At 25.0% G+C, this 21,849-nt stretch overlaps 1 protein-coding gene and 1 long non-coding RNA gene across 20 annotated transcripts in view; both read left to right on the top strand.

The window, feature by feature from the left end:
• Nucleotides 1-21,849, top strand: part of LOC108000913 (peripheral plasma membrane protein CASK) — a 235,199-nt gene that overhangs the window by 5,882 nt on the left and 207,468 nt on the right. For all 19 annotated transcript variants that reach the window (XM_062079503.1, XM_062079490.1, XM_028668225.2 and 16 more), the window contains exons 2-3: nucleotides 17,893-18,005; nucleotides 19,565-19,670. In XM_062079503.1, the coding sequence (XP_061935487.1) occupies nucleotides 19,594-19,670 (77 nt within the window). In that variant the 5' untranslated portion in view covers nucleotides 17,893-18,005; nucleotides 19,565-19,593. The remainder of the gene's footprint in view (nucleotides 1-17,892; nucleotides 18,006-19,564; nucleotides 19,671-21,849) is intronic.
• On the top strand, nucleotides 5,575-8,262 carry LOC133666684 (uncharacterized). Its single transcript, XR_009831166.1, has 3 exons — nucleotides 5,575-6,401; nucleotides 6,502-6,611; nucleotides 7,363-8,262. It is a non-coding gene; the product is annotated as an uncharacterized LOC133666684 (long non-coding RNA).

Below are 21,849 nucleotides of genomic sequence, written 5' to 3' on the forward strand. Positions count from 1 at the left end.
TCGTAACTCACTGCCGTGGAGGGTCGTGTATACAGCGGCTGTGTGCACATGTTTTCTGAAAAGTTAGAGTAAATTCTTGATGATGGAATTCGCCCTTGAACTTAATTGCGAACCAGTCGGTCGCTGGTGTGGACCTGTTGTAGATAATAAAGAAAGCTTATCACATCGATTTCCCCGTCTCGATGATCACTTAGATGTCACGTGTGTTTTTCTTCGATGGATTTGTTGACCGTGCAAATATTAAACTCATACGATCAAGTTCAAAGTAATAAGATACTGCAAAATCTCAAGAATATTCGGAAAAGATCGAAATCGAATCGATATGAGATGTATGTATAGAGTTCTTGAAGTGATTGATATTTAGAAATTGTTTAATTTCTATTTTAAGGTGTAATAAAATAGTGAAAATGTAATGAAAAATTTTCGTATTTTTATTTTGAAAAGTAAAAGAATATAAGTGCATTTTATGTGTTTTTAGTAATGTGTAATGAGAGAATATTACATTATTATATTTTTGTGATAATATGATAATAGATAGATTGCATTAGAATATTTTTTAGATATGAAGTACTTTACATATATGCATTTATCATAGAACGTATTTTCGAGTGCTCTATAAATATAAAGTCCTTTTAATGGATTTTCCTTCCAAAAGATTATTTGTATCAAGTAGTTTCTTCCTCAAAGAGAAAATTTTGCTCTAAAATTTCTCTCAATTAGGATTATTCGAATAGGTACTCTTTATAAGTTTTATAATTACATCTAAAATGGAATAAAAAGATTATAGAACTTAATATGAAAATATTATCAATTTTAGCTTTTCTATTTTATGTAATGAAAAGTGTTATTATCATATAAACTATCTCTCTCTCAAAAAATAGTTTTAAAGGTAAAAATTTATTATATTTTTTTTATTCGTTTCAATTTAAAATAAGACAATATAGATTATAGGATAAACATTATTCTAGGTTTTTTTTTCTAAAATCTATAGGCAAAAAAAATACATCATATTTATACTTTATTAAAAAAAATTGAAGCTGATGAATAAAAAAAGTTAAATCATAATGGACTAGTTTTTCGCTCGATAAAATGTAAGAATACTTTACTTAAGCTACATAGGTGCCATTAGTTAACTTTATCGAGGTTAATTGTTTTCTGAAAACTTAAACATTAAATCTTGATCATAAAATTAAAAATTTTTTAGAAAATGGATAATAGGTTTGATTTCTGAGCGATTTATTTATATTACATGATATTTTTTTCTTGTTTTCATAGAATATATATATTTTTATATAAAATATGATTGCAGTGTTCTGTGAAAAATGTATACAAAACGTTATGCAAAATTAATTATGGATTAAATGTAATTTTATAAGAAATCTGTTTATTGTTTTTGCTCTTCGCTTTTATAAACGTTATAACTTAGTTATTACCGAAGCAATAGATGCGCCATTTGTTTCTTATATCTTCTCTTTGGCATGATGCCAATTGTTACCGATGATATGAAGTTGGATTCTATTTCATAGGAAAGGTGCCATCGATCCTAATGAATCGTTACGTTTTAAATGGAACGATACAGAGTCGCTAATAGCTGAAAATTCGTGGAATGTTTCTGATGTAATATTTTGTCCTTCGAATTTTAAATAATAAAGTTTACCAATAATTGCACACACACATATATATTTTTATTCGATATATAATTAAATATGAAAGCAATATCGTATGATTTTATTTCTAAACAATAATACAGTAGATAAACAATAATAGAGTAGAAAGAGGTAAAGCAAAATTTAATGTAATAATAATAAGAGAAATAAAATCATAAATCATTTCTTACATAATAAAATGGCGACAAAATTAAATTTATTTAGCATTATGTAAATTATACATAATTATAATATAATATATATTATAATTAAATATATTATATATATATTAAGTAATAAAATTCAGTTTTATTATTTTTCATTACAAGATTACTTTAATAAATCTCGAATTTCCTTTAATAAGTTTCATTAAAATGGAATAGAATTTCATCGGCGTTCATATTACTCATTACAATGAAAAAAATTCCAAATTTTTTCATTTATTAGTTTTTAATATTCATTATTATTCATTATTACTAAAGTATTATTATAAAAGTTATTATATAATAAATAAGACAGGAAAAATTATTTAGAATTTTAGTATCAGTACATTTATAGTTTTGTACAAAAATCACAAGCGATTTATCAGGAATTTTTTCTCGTCAAATACGTCAAGTATTTCTCTTTTAACCACTCATACCCTTCCTGTTGACATATCGTAAAATCCAATATAGTTCTATTAAAATATCGACCACATTCGACTTTGATATTCTCGGAATCGATGCTCGAAGATTATAACAGACTTGATTGAGATTTCCCAAATGGTCTCACGTTAATATCATTTCTGTCAATCTTCTTTTGGATTCATATTTTCAAATAAATATATATGGCTAACGATACAGAATAATAATTCAATTTCATAAATTTTTCGAATATGATTTCTAAAGGATTTTCTGTCGATCGATTTTTTTAAAATTTATATTTTAACGTGAATAAATAATTTCAGTAGTAATTGATGAATATAAAGATGGTTTACTTTCATTTCCTAAACATAAGTTTTAAAGTATATAGTCTTACAAAGAGTTTAAGAAGAATTAGTTTATTTACCCTTTGCCCTTATCATCTTTGAACAGGATATTGATTGTGTGGTTCTCTATTATCCGCCATGGTCATTAGCCCATGAATGACTGTATAAACTTCGATATCCTAAGAATAGTTTAGAACGAAACTTGTTCATCATTCTAGCTCCATTGATGACATTCTCCATTGAGGAATAGCATTTAGGTATGAGAAGATAACATTGTATTGGGCACATGTTTTATTAACATGATTTATAAAAAAAAATCCATTTCTATAATAACATGATATCTTATTATTTACTATATATATAAATTTTTTAATTTTTATGAAGTTTAACTTTTTGTAATCGTGGTATTATTATATCATTTTATTTTACAATGAACATTTTTTGTATAGTGATAAAAATAATAATCGTGTATAAATTAAAAATAATTCAATCGAGTTACAAATTTTTGCAATTATATTTCTTTTTCGATTATCGATTATCGATTATATTTTTTAAATAATGTTTTTGAAAGATTAGATTATTTTTTATATTAATTTTAGTAGTTACAAATTTTTTCAATAAATAAAAATAATTAATTATATGAAATAAAAATAATTGAATTATTATTAAATTACTAAAATTTCTATGAATCTTTTTCATCATTTATATCTTTTTTTAGTAATCTAATTAGAAGCTTTAGAAAGATTTTTTATCAGATTAATTAATATCGTTTTACAAAATCTTGTTTTAATAGTATTTTAAAAGTATTTTATTCAGAAAATTTCAATCTATTATTTTCTGTGCCAGTTTGATAAATATACTTCTAAAGCAACTACGTTCTAGTTCTTTTAAAGCGCAACATGCAGAAATGCGGTTTTCAGACCGTTTTTCTTTACGAATTTAGCAAAGCTATTTCGAAAGAGCAAAAACCAGACAGGTACAAGATTGAAATCGACAAAACCATTCAATCATGAAAAACTTTTTGCTTCGATCGAAAATTTTTGTTTTGAACTATACAATCTATATTTAGTAACATCTATTATATTTATTTCGAGATGAAATTTATGCAGCAATCTAATACAATTGGAAAAGTCGATATAGATACAGATATCGATATAATTTTTTATTTTAATTAAAAGTTTTCATTTCGAAATATATTGCATCGTTTGTTTCGAGAGATCGTTTATTATTCTAATAAATTTATTTCAAACGAAATTGGATTTTATTTTCTTTTTGGTCCAAAACGGGTGATTTAAACGGGTATAGAAATTATAGTAGTTTATATCCGTCCCAGTTTTCCGTAGAACAATGTATTAATGAGAACTATTAATGAAATATTTTGTGCATTCGAAACGATTGTCCACAAGCGAAACGTTGAAAATGATTTTCTTTCTTTTGATATATCATATATTAAAAGAGATAATAGATTTGCGGAAAGTAATCTTCGTGGATCTTATATATCAATTTCACGAGGATATTTTTACTTTAAAATATTAGCCTGGTGGATAGTGAACAACCGATCGGTGTTCGTATTTTCTGTTGATGGCCGACTGTTATGATTGGCCCATTTTAGAGCCAAGATGTGAATGCATTATCATTTATTACATAAAGTATATTTTTATATCTAAAATAGAAAAAATTCTTTCAGTTCAAAGCTGTATAATATTTTTTTATATTTTCATAATTTCTTGCATTCTCTCTTTCTATACTTTTGGCATTTTATAGTTTCATAGTTTTATTAAAGATTCAATAGTGATTCGAAGCTATAATTTAATTATCGTAATTTTACAATGAAATTATTTAAAAAAAAGAGAGAAACAATGATACAAATCTAATCTAGTAATAGTTTGGAAATTACGAGCCACAATTCATTGATCCAGGAAACCATTGTTTAATCGATGAAGGTTAAATCATTGTGGTATATATATATATTATAACAATGAATCCATTTATAAAACGATAAATAAACATTGTAGCATTAATCACAGAAATGTGATAAGTTTTTAAAACGAATATAATTTTGAGTATAGTTTTTGAAAATAAATTAAACATAAAAAAATTTGATAAATATTAATGTTCGAAATTTATAATGGAATATAAGTTATACAATTATTCACTTTTGAAATCGTTAAATTTATCAGAATATATCAATATATATTATATAGGTACACAAAAATAGATAAATTGTCTGCAAATACTATCGGTGAATATTTATTATTATTAAATTTATATTAATGAATTTTGTAAACTTAAAATTCTCTGAAATAAAAATTAACAGGTCAGATTTTATTTTGAAACATGTTTGCCGAATTCGTGTAATTTTTTTAAATAAACTACAAACAAAATAAATTATATTCGTTACGTTGCAAAAAAATGCTCGTAATATTCTTGAAAATAAATATTAGTATAGAATTTATACGTATAATTAAATGTTGCATCAGGTATTTCGTTGAGTAATCAATATGTTTAATGTGTTTTTTGAAGATTCATTGTACTATAAATAATTTTTTCCGTGGTTTTATCAGCATTGCTTTGTTTTTGCTTGAATTGGTTTTTTAATTCGTTCTTCTACTCTGTAATGTATCAGTATTCCGTTCGCTTCACGGTCGAATTCATTCCTATTCTCAACAATTCAAAAATAACTACAAAGATATGCGTGTGCAGCATTTTTGAATGATTAAAAATTGTACTTTTTATTTAACATTAATATTTTTATGAAAAATATAAATTAAATTATGTAATTATTTGGGCAAAAATTTAAACAAATCAAAAGGATACAGTATAAGTAATAGGATGTAATAGTTTAAAAATTTTTTTAAATTTTATACATAAATCTAATTTAATCTGTAATAAATTTTAAAGCACATTAATCATTTATTACAATATTCATTACTAATTCTAGGATATTTTTTTATATTTTGAATATCCTAAATTCATATCTGTATTCTATAGCTATTTATTAAATCATAGGGATTATAGATATACAATTTAACTATTCGCTACATTATCACGTTACGTTCATTAGCATATATTTCAACGTTATCAATATTATCCACGATCAATTCTTGTCCATATTTGTAATAAATTTCACTATTGAAATCATATATTAGTTGAGCATTAATGTGGAATATAGGAATAATAATTTTATCTTTCATTACGCTATCATTACAATATCATTACAATATCAATACAATAATATTCATTTAATCGAAAATTTACATTAATTATTAATTATTTGACACTTGCCCGACAACAATTTACATAATTACAAAATGATAAAGATATCGATGGACTGGAGGTGTTAACGACGATGCGACGATACAATGCTTTATTTAATATATGTCAGTTATTTAATGTATATCAAGGGCAAAATGTATTTTTGTCCTATATGCACAGGATGATGTGTAGACTTTAGAGCTAGGTCGAGGCGAGGTTGGTAGTAGTCGAGTATATTTGAAGTGAGAAAGTTCGATCCTCTCCAACTCAGAAGTGGCGTGAAGATTGAATCGTTGAAATCTTCTTGGCATCGCTATGGATGCAAACTGACACCTCATTGTTTCCAAGATGCAGATGTACCAAATAAACTTTCGAATTTTAAACTTTCTATATTGGACGTTAAAGTTCATTGAATTGTCGAAATCGACGAAAAATTTGCCGGTTTTATAAAGATATACACGTGTATCTGGTTTAATGTGAAGGTGATTATAAGTAGATGTAGAAAACTTGTTTATGGATGTATTCTTTGAAAGGTAATTTTATGTTAGCATTTTATGAAAGAAGGTATTTCTATATTGATTTATTTTTACATTATCTATTATATTTAACGGATAAATAATGTCATATATACAGGATGATGATATTCATGGGATAATTTTGGAGGATCGAAATAAAATCGAAATAAGATGATATGCAAAAATTTCCATTTGGACTTTGTTTTTTGAGTCGAGCAATTGAATTTTGTAAGTAAATATTGTGAGATATTTTTTGAAGAGTGGTAAAATTAAAAAGATACGAAATAGATCTGTGTATAATATAATGTCTCTAAATAAATAGTTTAGGATTAATATTTCAGTATCGAGTTAAATCTCTTTTATATCTTTCTATAATCATATATTAATACAAATGTAGATTTCTCTCTAGAGAATTAAATTCTAGATTTAAAGTAATATGATTTCCATCAAGATTTAATTTAATAGATTGGAAAAGGATTTCTTCAAATAGTATTTCGATTGTTTAACATTCATTGCGTATGCTTGGATCCAAGTTGGCACGTATTTTCATCTATAGCTATAAACTGCCAACCAGATATTTGAAATCATTTCTGTATTAAATTCTACATTAAATATATTGCTTAATATTAGTTCGAAATGTTATAAATATAACTAGTAGTTTTATTTTTATAAATTTTTAATTAGAGAATTTTTTAAGATAATAGAATTTTAAGTTAATTTTTTTTGTTTAGTTTTTGAAGTGTTGCAATAAACAATAAATCAATTTAAGGTATAGATAGATAGATAGATAAATAGATTTTTTATTTTTTGTTGGATCATAGCTAATACCAAAATCCAATTAGTAATAAATGTGTCAAGTGGTATCAACAAAGTTCTACGAACTTGTATTGAAAAAGCTTTTTACGTCAAAGTTTCTCTAATATCTTCTCTAATACTTCGCTAAATGCAATTCTCCATCCTCTTTATTTCTCAATTATAGCCAGCTACTGCGTAATCTCTATGAGTCCAATAATGCGGAAACAACCGAACTATAGGGCTAGAATATCATTGTCGATGCTGCACTACTTCAACGATGAGCTTTAACATCGAGCACTGTTTCCGTCTTCGGATCTTGTTCAATTATATTGGAATCATATTGGAACGTTTCATTGGTTTGTAATTTCGTGTATTTTAGTTTATAAATATCATATTTCATATACAGCTGAATCTCTATATTTGTCCATTCTTATATTCATCAAATCCAATATTCACCATATTTTTTTGATAAGATAATTCGAAGATATAATAGGCATTAACAATAGTTTTTAAAATTTTGATCGAAATATTCAGCATGAAAATCATGCTTTGAATACTTTATATTCGCATGGTGCTCGACAACTGTGATAAATGTCGAAAATAAAAGCCTTGAACAAGTCGATTTGAACTGTAGAATGCTTCTAAATCATATTCAAAGTTATAGCTTTTATTTTTAATTTTAAATATAATAATTTCGATAATTTTTACATTATGTATATATTTTCAATTTTTCTATTTGATGCATATTATATTTTTAATAAATTGGTGGGAAAAATTTAGTAGATTTAAAAAAATCCACGAAGATTTTTATGGCCGTAACAAGAGCATATATATGCCAATCCATTTGAAAAACTGGCGTTCCAAGTGAGCTATTATCTTTTTTTGAACATAAGATTGTACATCGTCTGTTGCAATCATATTTTTCTTCTAATTTCAAGTGATATATCCTTCAAATAGGAAAGCAAGATAATATTTTCTGTGAAATATAATAACTCTGCTCATTTTTTGTGATATATGGTCCAAAGTCAAGACATGGATTTATCATTCTATATTTCACTGAAAATTGATGTTAAAAATTATTTTTAACTCCAGCATTGAAATTTTCACTAGTTGAGTAATAAGACTCATTGTCGTTATTGTTATTAATTACATGTACAATATTATCGTTAATCTGTTAATAAAAAAAATATAAATGAGTAGAAAGTAAATTGAGATATCAAAATAGAATAAATCAGATACCAAACCTTTTTTCTAATAATAGAAAATTAAAAGACAAAGAAAAATATCTTTATAATTTAATACATTGAAAAATTTTCATCACAGCTTCGTCAAATCAAGATTATCATTTAAATGATACTTTAAATTTGTGAAAAATTTGCTAGACATTTCCTATTTCACTAGGATTCTAAAGCAAGGAAATGTTTTCTCTTCTTCGGGACATTTACAAATAGAGAAAAAGCAAAAGGAACTCAATTTATCTCTATCGGTTCTTTGAACACAAATCAGACGAATCAGCGAGTCGTGCTACCTATTGGAAATATAGTTCTGTATTTGAAAACAGCCTCTTGATAGTTATCCAACATTCGGAATATAAGTCTTTTGAGAATAGTCGTATAAAGCAATCGAGCAGAGTCCATTGGGACAACAAGGCTAATATTCGCAACAAGCCTTCGATATTCGCAACGAAGCATAGAATCGATCATAATCCATTTGTATATTTCTAACTATTACCTAATTCATTTGACAATTATCAAAGGATTTTGAATCGAAAAGATTATTTTGAGATTTATCGAATTAAGGAAAAATAATGATAACTAATTTCATTTCATCACAGATTTAAGAATTTGATAGGAATTGTTAGTTATAAAATCATTATAATAAAAATTGCGTGAACTTAGAATGTTAACTTAAATTAAGAAATACAAGAAACGAATATAAACTTATAAATAATGAATAATGAATAATTAGAAATAAAATTGAAATGCAAGTAATCTTTATTTATAAAAATTTTTATTTTTTTAAATATTATCATTATTTAGGTGATATGATATGACTTTGACATCGTATTTTATAATACATTTTTATTTTTGCTTTTCATCATATCATATTTTTTATTTTTTTTTTAATTATATTATATTTAAAATATGATATATAGATGGGAAGTAATTTTTTATTAATAAAAAAACAATAACAAAAACGAGATAGATTTAGGGACTGAAACTATTACAATATATTTTATATTAATTATTATTTCACTAGTATAACTTTGTGTCATTAAAGATTTTAGAAATTATCTTAATTTAGAAATTTTAAGATTTTAGGAATTTTCTTGAATGACGAAGCTTTTGAAAATGATAATATTCTCATTACGAAACTCTGAAAACTCTAATTTGTAAAAATGTCTTATAAAATATTAAATAGAAATTATATATTAAAAGCAAAGATATATTTCAAATATATATTCAAAAATATATTGTATTTTGTTTTCTGTAAATCTCAATTATCATTAAGATTATTATCGTGGTCTGAGATTTAATTTAAAAATGATAGTGAGATTAAATATTAGATAACTTTTAGGACGAATATTTCATTTAAAATTTCTTTTCTTGAAATAATTTGATCAACGAAGTATAATTTAATTTTATAATAATAGTAGTTTATATTATTATTTTATAAAATTTTATTCGTACATTTATAAAATTATTCCTCTAATATTTTACATTCTTTTTGTTATACATAAAATCACAGAAGCTATAATCGTCTATTAAAATAGCTTCTATAATTGTGAGACGAAGTTTACTCTGTGAAATAATGAGATGGATAAAGCTTTTGGGATTTCAATGTTCTCGAAACCAAACTTTGACTAATATCGTATTCATTCGTTAAGTCGTGTTGAAGTAGTGAATACCTATATTACAACATTTTGTATTAATGTCCCTAGGGTTATATTTAATACACATGATTTTATAGAAAGTTTTGTAGGTTGTTCATGAAGATTATTAGAAACTTTGTTTGTTCAATGAATCATATTTTTCTTTAATATTTTTTTTCTTTAATATTGTTCTTATAGGATATTTCCTATGATAATATACATTTTCGTAATCAGTGAATTTTTATCATTTATAATATGCTTTTTTATTGTAACAAATAATATTTCAATTTTCTCTTTTCTTAATCAAGCATGCAGCGAATATATAAATCGTACGTATTAGGTTGTTATGCATAAATTTTCATATTTATTTTTAGCTTCAACTTTTAATATCTTATTTATTTTTATCAGATTATATTTTGTTTCAATTAAAAATAGAAAAAAAACAAAAAATATTGTTATTTAAATTATTACATATATAAATATATTATAATTGTGAAAGATATATTATTTTTTTAGTAAATAATAATAAATCTAAATTTACACGAAAGAAAATTAATTTTTATTTTTTTAATTTTATCATTCTTTTTTTTTATTCGTCTTTATTATTTTTTGTACCTATCTACAATATTTTAAAATAATTATGATTAATAATTTTTAATTTCCATTATTTTAAATTGTAAAGTGTAATGAATATGTATAATGTTTTAATCATTGTACGTAGGTTAATAAATGTAACACACAGTAACTGTAATTAAAATTTTCGATGAATGTTCCATATTTTCTTCAAATTTAAACATTTTATTTATGTACATACATTATACAAGAAATAATTTAGGAAACACATATTATCATGCACATTACTCGAAGAATTAATTCTTCTTATCTCGTAATTTCCTCTCTAATAAAAGTCATATCCGTTCTAATAAATGAATAATTTTAACCATTCAAATATCGTTCTATTTTATACAAATGAATTTTGCTCAATTAATGCATCTATTTATTTTAGTCGTGTCCATCTTATGAACGTGTCCATACCTTTAAATATCTTTTCAGATAATTTATAATCAAATAAATCATATATTTAATTTTCAGATTAGCTTTCTTGTACTTTAAATAAATCGTGAACAGAAATATAACTTAGTTCTGCGGAAGTTTTATGTTAAAACTTCCTTTTAGAACTCGATGTTTACTAAATAAACCCGTAGTATTAATTTGTCATATAACGGGGAGTAGCGAGAGATATTATCTAGTTTCTGAATTTCACGGAGAAATTCACTTGTATCTCTGGATATTACATGTATCTCTGAAAATATTGTATGCCTACGTATATGTGCTACAAAATTTTATCCGTTCTTGCGTAAATTTTTTTTTAAATATTTGATCATCGATTAGTGAATTTTATATTGGATATGAAAATAAAAACATTGTATATAAGAAGAATAGTTTTTAAATTAGTACAATGAATGAATCAGTCTTCTACGTAAACTCAATTGTCCGATTGATCTAAAATTTTTGCTTTATTTAAATTAATGATTTCAATGATGCTATTGTTTTTATTATAAAAGGGAAATATTTTATTAAATCAATTGTATCTTTATAAATAATAAGTAATTCTTTGTTTTCCCTTTATTGCTTGTTACTTAAGTAATTTATTACTTCTATTTGTCTTAACAATTCAGTTTTAATGAGCGATTATTATTATATTTCCCTTATTAAAAATTTTTTCATTCTTATTTTTGAAATATTAAAATTATTATCATCATTGAATAATGATAATTTTATATTTTGATAAATTAATTATATTTCTCACGATATAATTAATTTTTTCAATTGAATTTTCATGATTTACTCTCTTTGTTGAACAAATTATTAAATTAATTTTCAAATTAAAAAAAATGTAATTATAAATAATTATTTTATATCAAGAAATCAAAATTCCAAAAGAAGTATTTATATAAGCACGATATTCCCAATGTAGAAAAAATAAAAAGAGAGATGTTCATTCGTACAATACAATGCTTTAACTCTCAATAGGACAATTGACGTTTAATAAATTCCGAGGTAAACAAACTTTTGATTAGACCTTTTAATGGACCACTCTAAAGCCGTTCTCGATGTTTTCTTCTTTTCGATTACCTCTGTCTATATATTTCCAGAACAAAGAAGCCGCTGAATCAGGCAGTTACATGCAACAGAATGAGCGAAATTTAAAAATTCGAGATCATTTCATGAATTCGCGCATCAACTTTTGATTGGCGTTTTAATTATCACCACTTAAACTTCATTTCTCGTGGCAAGTCTCATAAAAAAAAACCTAGTTTTTTCTTCCATCGTCAAGTCGATAGTTGGTCATGTTCTAGAAAATCGTTCATAAATTTCTTCATAAACTGTTCTAATCGATTGATGTTATATTTTTCATATTGTTCAATAATGTTTTTAATTCTTTTTTACTTATAATTAATTGATTAAGTTGTGATTATTGAAATTTTTCGAAATTTTTTAAAATTCATAATATTTGCATACATTTTATTTTAAAAAACAAAATTTCGAAATGTAAATACATTATCTTTTTTTCTTTTATACTCTGTTAGGTACATTAAATGTTCAAGCTTAATTTTCTTGCTGTTAGACTTTTAACAAATTTTAACTTAATAAATTAGAAAAATTAGATTTCAAAAATGGAATATTTATCAATGTTATTATTATATTATTTACATTAGAAACTTTTAATTATTTATAGTCATTTTTAGTTATCATTAATGAATAGTAAAAAACAAGAAGGAATTAGTACGTGTAATTTGTGTTGTTATGTTTAAATATCATATATTAATATTTAAAAGTATATTTTCTATGTGAAAATTTAAAAAGAAAAAATAAGAAAAAAAGAATGAAGTTAATGTTGGATTGTTAACAACCTAGTTTGTACATAAAGGTTTAAAATAAATAAAAATGTGTTATATTCTTCCAAGCTTAAAGCAAAGAAAAAAAAATGGATGCGTTCATTCCCATCAATCTATATAGTATCGGCCTATAGTCTCATGTAATATTTTTGCTTAGAACGGTTTCCTTTGATTTCCCTCATTGACCTAATTGACTGCGATCCCAGAGGTTTCACTTTATGATTGGCCGATTGTCGGTTGAAAATATCTTACAAATATTTTTATTTCTTATCTTTTTTTCATACAAACTCCATTTAAAAATTTTTGTTCGTTAATATTATACAAATATATCTCAAGTGAAAACTTATAAACGATTTTTTAATTTTACTCATTTCTCAGAATGGATATTTTTTAGAATGAGCAAGTCTGCAAAAAATAATTGGTAAATATAGCAATTTTTTATGAGAACAATGAAAATATATACGTGTAATTTATATTGTATTTTTTTTTTAATTTTTTTTTTTTTTTCATAATGAAATAATCAATGGCATACGTTTACAATTTTTACGAAGTAAGATATCCTTATCTCTAAGGTACATAAAATTATGACAATAATGTTAAATTATACTTTCAAATTACGTGTTATTTGAGATAAAAATATTGTGGAAATTACCTGTTCGAAATAATAAATTTCAAGGTACGAAAAGCATAATTTTACCTTCGACAACAAAATTGTTCATATCGTAGAGAAATTATGATGTTTGAAAGTTAATTCAAAAGGTAATATTTACCGATTTACATTAATCGATCGCCATTAGGTAACAACGAAGTGTCGATAATTTCTTGTAAAAAGTGGGACATGGGCGAACAAACCTTCGTATTGCTTTTTTATGCGGTTAAAAATTGTCGAATTATCGAGTTTTTGTCAACAAAAATTAGAAAATGTCAATTTGTGTAATCCATTTAGTATCAGATGACGGGAAAACGAGAAAAAAATTCTTCGAGATTTATATCTTCGAACATTGATGAAAATATACACGTTTGATGATTTTCATTTCGTATCGTTGTATATATTTGTTATCTACTTATATAATATGATACATCGTTAGAATTTAAGATTATTTATGGGAATGAGAAGAAGACAATTCTAGAATTTCAATATAATGCATACTTTCGTTTTGAATACATTTGAATATAAAGATTGTTCCTGTTGATGGTATCACGAGATATGTGAAGTCAGGTTTTGCTCAGTTATCGTCTTTTTAGTTCTTGACACGAATCTTCGAGTATCTAGGTATGAGCTTTTTCACGATAGTGCGAATACTTGTTGCTCAACACTTTATAATCCATTTTAATGAGATGAATTTTGATCTTCTGTAAATGGAAAATTTCGATTCATTCGATTTATTTTGCTTGATCATTTATGATCTTGATTATGATGTGAAGATGTATTCTTGTCAATTCTTTGAATGCTTTAGAAATATTTTTAGATTAGATATTTTGACAATTCTTTTTTATAGAACTTAGGTATTCTTTTTTATAGAACTTCGTGAATTTTCGATTCTTTTCTTTTACTATTTATAATATTAATTTTTTATGAGAATGAAATTTTTTATGACTGAAATCATCATTAAAAGTTTCATTTTTTATCTAAAGTTAAATAATAATCATAACAATAAAAATTAACTTATTACGTTTCCTTTGTTCGTTATTATTATTAATTATCGTTTGTGATTGAAAAATTTTCTGAGAAAATATAACTATATTATAATTTATCGCGAGAAGTAATATGATACTTGTTATGTCGGTTATAGGATCTGCCTGGATAATATAGCTCACTGATCGCCTTAACAATTTATTATTTATCGCTTCTCTAGAGACGTGTTCCAGAGCACTATGAATTATTAGCTATTGATATACATATATTGTGTATGTTTATACTGTGTCTTCATCTCGGATAAATACATATACAGAATCTCACAGTTAAAATAGACTACCTAAATACATGTGAGGAATAAAATAATAAATAAATTACAGTTTTTTTCTTATAAAAGAGAAGAATAAATGAAATTTGCATCTGATTCGATATAATTTATAAGATACGAAATGAAACAAAAATAAATATAATAAAAATAGTTTCCTTAAAATTCAATGGTTTACATAAAGTAATAATTATTAAAAAAATTTTATTATTTTTTAATATCCTTTACATTATAACATTTATTACATTTTTTACAATTGTCTTGATACGAATGAGAGCATATATCTTCTTCAACTTAATCAATGCATGAAAATCAGTTTAATTTATATATTTATAGTTTAGATTATAAGTTGGATATTCCACTTTACGCAACAATTTTTATATTATAGTAATGGAATATGGTCTGGCATTATCATAAAGTAATACTGCTTTTCTCGGTTTTCCGGGTCGTTTGTTTCTTATAGCTGTTTCATAAACATTTTAACATTTCATAGTAAGTGCACATGTAAAATCAATTGCGTAATTAATATCCGTTTTCAAATGTTTTGCTTTAATTAAATGATCGTAAATATGTATTGATTTTTATTTTTTGTAAATTATAATCTGTAATTTTTGTTTATAAAAATTAGATAATAGAATATTTTGAAGTTTTTGTTACTTTTGCTTGGATATTCAATGTTAGTATTATGATATACGATTCATTGATCGAAATAAGTTGGAACATATAATCTTCGTAATAACTTTGTACATATATTATGTACATGTATCTTCTAGAATGAAACTTTGTATATTTTTTAGCTATAAAGGTATGAAGAATGTTTCGTATTGCAACTTCTATTAAAAAATATATAACTTTTAATAGAAATTATAGGGATATAAATTATTGAAAAGTAAAATAAAAATTATTTAATAAATTTTTTTATTATTTAAAAAATAATAATAATACACAATTTTAATCATGCCACATATATTTGTAATTAAATTAAATCGTACTACATTTACACGTTCTTCCAATATATCTCAAAAGATTAATTTCAACTGCAAGAAAGAAAGCTATATATAATGATCCTAAAATTAATAATTAATTAAAAAAATATGAAATCCGAATAAAAATATCTTTAGCAATTCGTATTCATAATTTAACGCGCGCGAAATTTACTTTTTCAACCACGAAGAAACATTTACATAGCTTGTTTCATACAAAAAAAAAACCTTATTTCTTTTATTACACATGTGTAAACGGCACACGACACGTTAAATTTAATCAAATCAAAATCGGTGACCCAGATATTTCTCTCGCAAATGCACATATTTTGGACGAATCGATTACGTAACTCGATTACTTATCGTATTTGTAGAGATGGCGTGCTCGAGACAGATCGAATCGCAATAACGCGTGGGCGGCTCGATCGACGGGCAGAGATCGTTTGGTGCATTATGGTTTTCGCGAATTCGATGAATGCGCGCGTGGTTAACATACGGCAAATTAGCCAAACCGATATCGGCATGAATACACCTTAGTTGGCCGCGGTCAATGCTGATCCAGTCATTGCGTTTATGCTCGCATAATGGGAACGAGGGATGGGTCGTAGATGAAGTTCCATGGCTGTGATTACGATTATGTTTGCGGATCGTAGCTTTAACTTCTTCGGGTGATATGGCTGAACAGTGGAACATTCATGATCGTTCATTGATGCCATGAATGAGCTATTAGAGAAGTTGAAGGGATTCAAAAAGAGATATCTCCCCACCAATAAGATTTTCTTAATAGGGTGATGAAGCAGTGCTTCTCAATCGATTGTAGATTGATAAGAAGATTATGAAATGTTTTTTTTTTAGAGAATATATTTGGTTATTTTTAATAATAAGTTAAAATTAAATATAATTGTTGCTTTAGAGTAATGGTTTTCAACTTATCTGTTGTAAAAAGTGTTGCAAGAGAGCCTTTTTATAGTTAGAATAAGAGTTAGAATAATAATTATTGTTTGAAGCAATAGTTATCGATCTATGGATTGTAAATCAGAATTTTTTACTTGTTTTTATTGTTGTTTTAATTAAAATAATTACATTTTTATATTTTAGGAGAGTATCGATAATACTTTTGCTAGTTAAATTGAAATTACTCATTCTATAAAGAAAGAATTATTTTAATTTTCCTTATCTTGGGTAAAGGAAAGTTATTTGAATATTACAAAAAGAGGTCAGAATTAAAAAAAAATTGCGAAATATTTGTTTAGAGATATAACGAGATTGTAAAATTTATGTAGTAATAAAATATAAAAATTCTGATTGTAAATACCGATAATTCTAATTATCGCAACATAATTCAAGCTCATTGTTTAAATACGAAAAGATTTAAAAAGATATAAATTCCACAAATTTTTAGTTACTTTAAGGAAGATCTATAAAGTTCAAAAATTTACCGAGTTCAAAGTTGTTTGAATATGTTAGTGATATATGTAAGTTATATTCATCCATGAAAATAGTTCTTGAGAATAGGTGGCGCGGTGGAGTTCTTAGAATATAAAATGAAGTACTTTCTAAAACTATTCTTTACAAAGTATCATTATCAGAACATTTTTGCACGATAATTCACTAGTTAATAATTGACTTAACAAGTTGTAAATTATAGGTTATAGGCTCGAGAAAAAGAAACCTCTAATTTGATGAAAAATTAAAGACTTAAATATTTTTGTCGATAGAAACACATTTCCCACTAGTCTTTTACAACAATCTATCAACATAACATTGTTTCAATGTCTATTATTGATAATTTATTAAATTTATATTTTCTTTAACTGCAATCCACTGCAATAAGCTGCTTAAGCTTATTAACACACATTAAAATTGAAAAAGGATTGTTTTTTATAATCGTTTGAAACAATGAAAAACGAGTCTAAAAGAGGAATTTTCGGTGAAATATTCCTGTAACTTTTTTTTTTCTTAGTTTACACGTGTTTAACCCATTATTTTCTTTTTCAGGGGACCATTCAGCGTTGTAAGGAAATGCATTCACAGGCAGACAGGACAGACATTCGCGGTAAAAATCGTGGACGTGGCAAAATTCACATCCAGCCCCGGTCTAAGCACGAACGGTGAGTCCTCGAGGGAATTGGGAATCTCGCGCATACGCCTCTCTGTTCCGCCATTAATTTCCGCCACGGCTGTTCGAAACAAACGTATTCTCTCTGCTCGATTTCATGTTTACGTATTCTCTTTTACGGCACCACCATACGAAGCCCATGAATCCGCACAATCCATTGTGCGATTCGAATGAAATTGCATTCGTCTCTCCTAAATGTGAATTTTAATGTGGAACACGTGCGGCGGATTTCAGAAATGAACCGTAAATCCTACTGCGATCATTACTGCCAAGTTTCCGGTTTCTGATCAATGAGAAAATAAGATTCCATTGCGTAAGGGTGTGTAATGCACGAATGTTTTATTTATATATTTAAATTAATTTCTTTTGCGAAATTTAAGCTGCTTGTGGACAAGAAATATTTGTATTATAATTGTATTTTTATAAAAATTATATTTGTAGTTTCAATTAATATGAAATATCGAAATTTACGATTACTGGAATTAAGAGAATTACTGGAATTTATTTACGTAAATTAATGAAAGCAAGAGCACAAAGTGTAAATAGTTTCGTGATTGAAATAATAAATACGTAAAAGAAGATTAATCTATTTTTCATATTGTTATATAAATATATTAAATCATGAAACGAATATTCATTCTTGTCAGAAAGTTTTTTTGTATGATATGTCTACAAATTTGTTATCAAAACAAGTTTATGTCTCTATTAGATAATCTTTCACGTTTCATACGTATCGAAATATTGACAATATTATTGATCGTATAATTAGGATTCTTCACAATATTTAAAGTTTATTCTTTCGACATTAATATTATTAACCATGAAAGTTAAATATAAAACATTCAAAGTGGTGGGTTTCCCTTTATATAGCTATTTCGAAATATCATTTTCTTATATTTTTAGAAAGAAATAAGATGAAGTGAAATAGTTAAAGATTTAGAGTTTAGATTAAAGAGTCTATTTTCATTTTTTAAAAGAAAAATTTAATATCTGTTTATAAAAAAATATAATTGTCAGAGATCTACGTAGGCGTGGCACTTCTTACAGTATATATTTGTTACGTGTCTAATAATAAAAATTATCTTTTTTACATACGTTCATCTAAGAGATACATAGGTCTAATAATAGGTAAAAAGGAGATGCATCGCTTTAAAGGTTAATAATATTATAAAAATGCGTCATAGTTAGAACATGATTTCAAGAGACCTCTTGAACGTCATAGTTCTGATAAAAATCAATTTAATAAGATCCGGTTTCTAACGTGATTATTGTCCAATATTTTTCCAATATTTTTTTATCATCTTTATATTTCAATCACGAGAAGCTATAAAAGTATTCTGTATAATAATTTTTTTAATTGTAAAATAATTTTTTATCGACTTCTTAATTTCATTAAAATAGTTGTACAATTTTCGTTAACTTTTTAAAAATCTTAAAATCTTAAAAGTAGTATTTCATTCAAGTAATATCATTAATTCAAATATTTTATCGTAATTTTTTTATCATAATTTATATAAAAAAAATCTAATTTCAAAAATACGATTGTTGCAGATTTGAAACGAGAGGCCACGATATGCCACATGTTAAAACATCCCCATATAGTAGAGTTATTAGAAACATACAGCTCGGAGGGTATGCTCTATATGGTGTTCGAATAGTAAGTATTATTTACATTTTAATTTATTTTAATTTATTCCTTCTTCTTTCTTTGAAGACCAAAACTTTGTATTCAATTCACAGAGTTCTGTTCGATTTTAATAATTCATCAATAAAAATGAGAATAGATTTCCAAAAATTAATCTTAAATTTTCAAAGAAATTTTATGTAACGTTTTAGAGTGTTTTAAGTATCGAGAGGAAAAATAAAATGAAATTAAAAAAGACGTCTTGATTTTGAATTTAATAGAATTTGTTTATAATTTTTTAAAAGATCATCTTTTGAATATGTTCTTGATACATCAACTACGTCAGTTTCATTAAATTTTTTTCAACGAATTTTAGAATACATATTTTTTTAAATAGAAAATATTATTTTTTCAAATGAAAAGCATGATAAAAAGATTTGTTTTAAGTTCATTTTTATATTTTATATCCATTTTATATTTTTGATATAATAAAAGGGCATGTTTTAATATTTTAAAGTTAAAAAGCTGAAAAATATAACTTGATGAAATTAATAATATAAAGTTTATAAAATAATAATTTATAAAGAATCAAAATTTCAAGAAAAACTTTATTTTAAACCGTAAAGAGAGAGAGAGAGAGAGAGAGAGAGAGAGAGAGAGAGAGAGAGAGATTGTGCATTTAATATAATATTAAAATGCATTAAAATGTAGTACAGCGTTAATATTTACAAAATTAATATTACTAAAATATTCGAAATGTGGGATTCATATATAATTTTGTTTTATTTCATAATATAAAAGTTTAAATTTTATTTTACGTAACGCACACGTTCCTGACATATACGAGTATAACCGATACACCCACCGCTTAGCAGTTTGCTTATTTTAGCTACGGATTCAAGCTACAATAACTTATGTACTGAAATATATAATATACCTTATAAAAGATATTATATCACACTCATCTTCACTGTCTCTCCCTTTTATCATAAAATTATTTAATCGTGTCGTACTGGATTGATAAATTGAAGCCAAAATTATATATTAAAGATTCTTTTCTCTTTTTTTTATGCACTCTTTTTTTTATTGAAATTAATTCGCGATTGAATAATATATAATTATTGAAGATACAATTCATGTTTCATGATATATGAATTACTAGAAATTTCTTTTTTCGTTGCATTATAATTGTTATAATTTGCGTTTATGCAATATCACGGTCTGCAGTTAGTTACATTTCTGTCAGCTGCCGCTATTAATTAATTAATAATATAATCTCTCCAAATTTATCAATATTTTCAATTGCAATTTAGTTGAATATTATTTCGATAAGCTTCATTATTTCATTATTTTATTTGAAGTTGAATTCTTTATATAATTAAAGATAAATAAAAAAAAATTGATAAATTTGTCATATTCATGTGATATTTAACATAATAATATATTGATATTAAAATGAAACATATAAAACGAAGTGTTCTAAAATTGAATGGTAAAATCATGCCATGGAATGGTTGTATTAATGGATTAAATCGTTTGCAGTTAGTTTTAAATAGTTACACTTTGTTTTGCGTCGAGTACCGCGTTTGATTTTTATATCTTTCCATTTATTATTTTTCTAAATGAAAAATTTGCTTGTTATTTGTTTCAATTTTTCATTCAAAAAATAATTTAAAAAAGAATTCAACGAACCAGATAAATCATTTTAAATAACGAAATCATAATCCAGCATTAGATAGTATGGATATATTATTAATAATCATAATAATTCAAATTTGAAGTTTGATAATGATAAAGACATGAATTTTAGTAATAGATAATGGAAGATGATTCAATGATTATTATTAACGAATTATATATATCCTAAGTAAATAAAATAAAATAAAATTTAAAATTACATAAAAAAATATCGTGACAAATAAAACTCAAATACTTATTCACTTCACTGGAAATAATCCTATATGATCGTTCTATCGTCACTGCGGAAAGAAACAAGCTTCTGTCAGCAGTTGTTCTAATTGGATGTCTAGTATCTGTGAAGCAGTGTCACACGTTGTATGAATTAGCCACGCGTTCTAATATACATATATCAAGAAGCACGCAAAGTTCTTAAATGGTAAATTCACGTGTTACAGTCTTTTATTGTCTTCACTATTTATTGTACATATACATATTTAAACGTTGTTTCTTCAGATTTCGATCGATAAGATAA

The sequence above is a fragment of the Apis cerana genome, linkage group LG9, assembly GCF_029169275.1.
Source record: "Apis cerana isolate GH-2021 linkage group LG9, AcerK_1.0, whole genome shotgun sequence".
NCBI classification, from domain to species: domain Eukaryota; kingdom Metazoa; phylum Arthropoda; class Insecta; order Hymenoptera; family Apidae; genus Apis; species Apis cerana.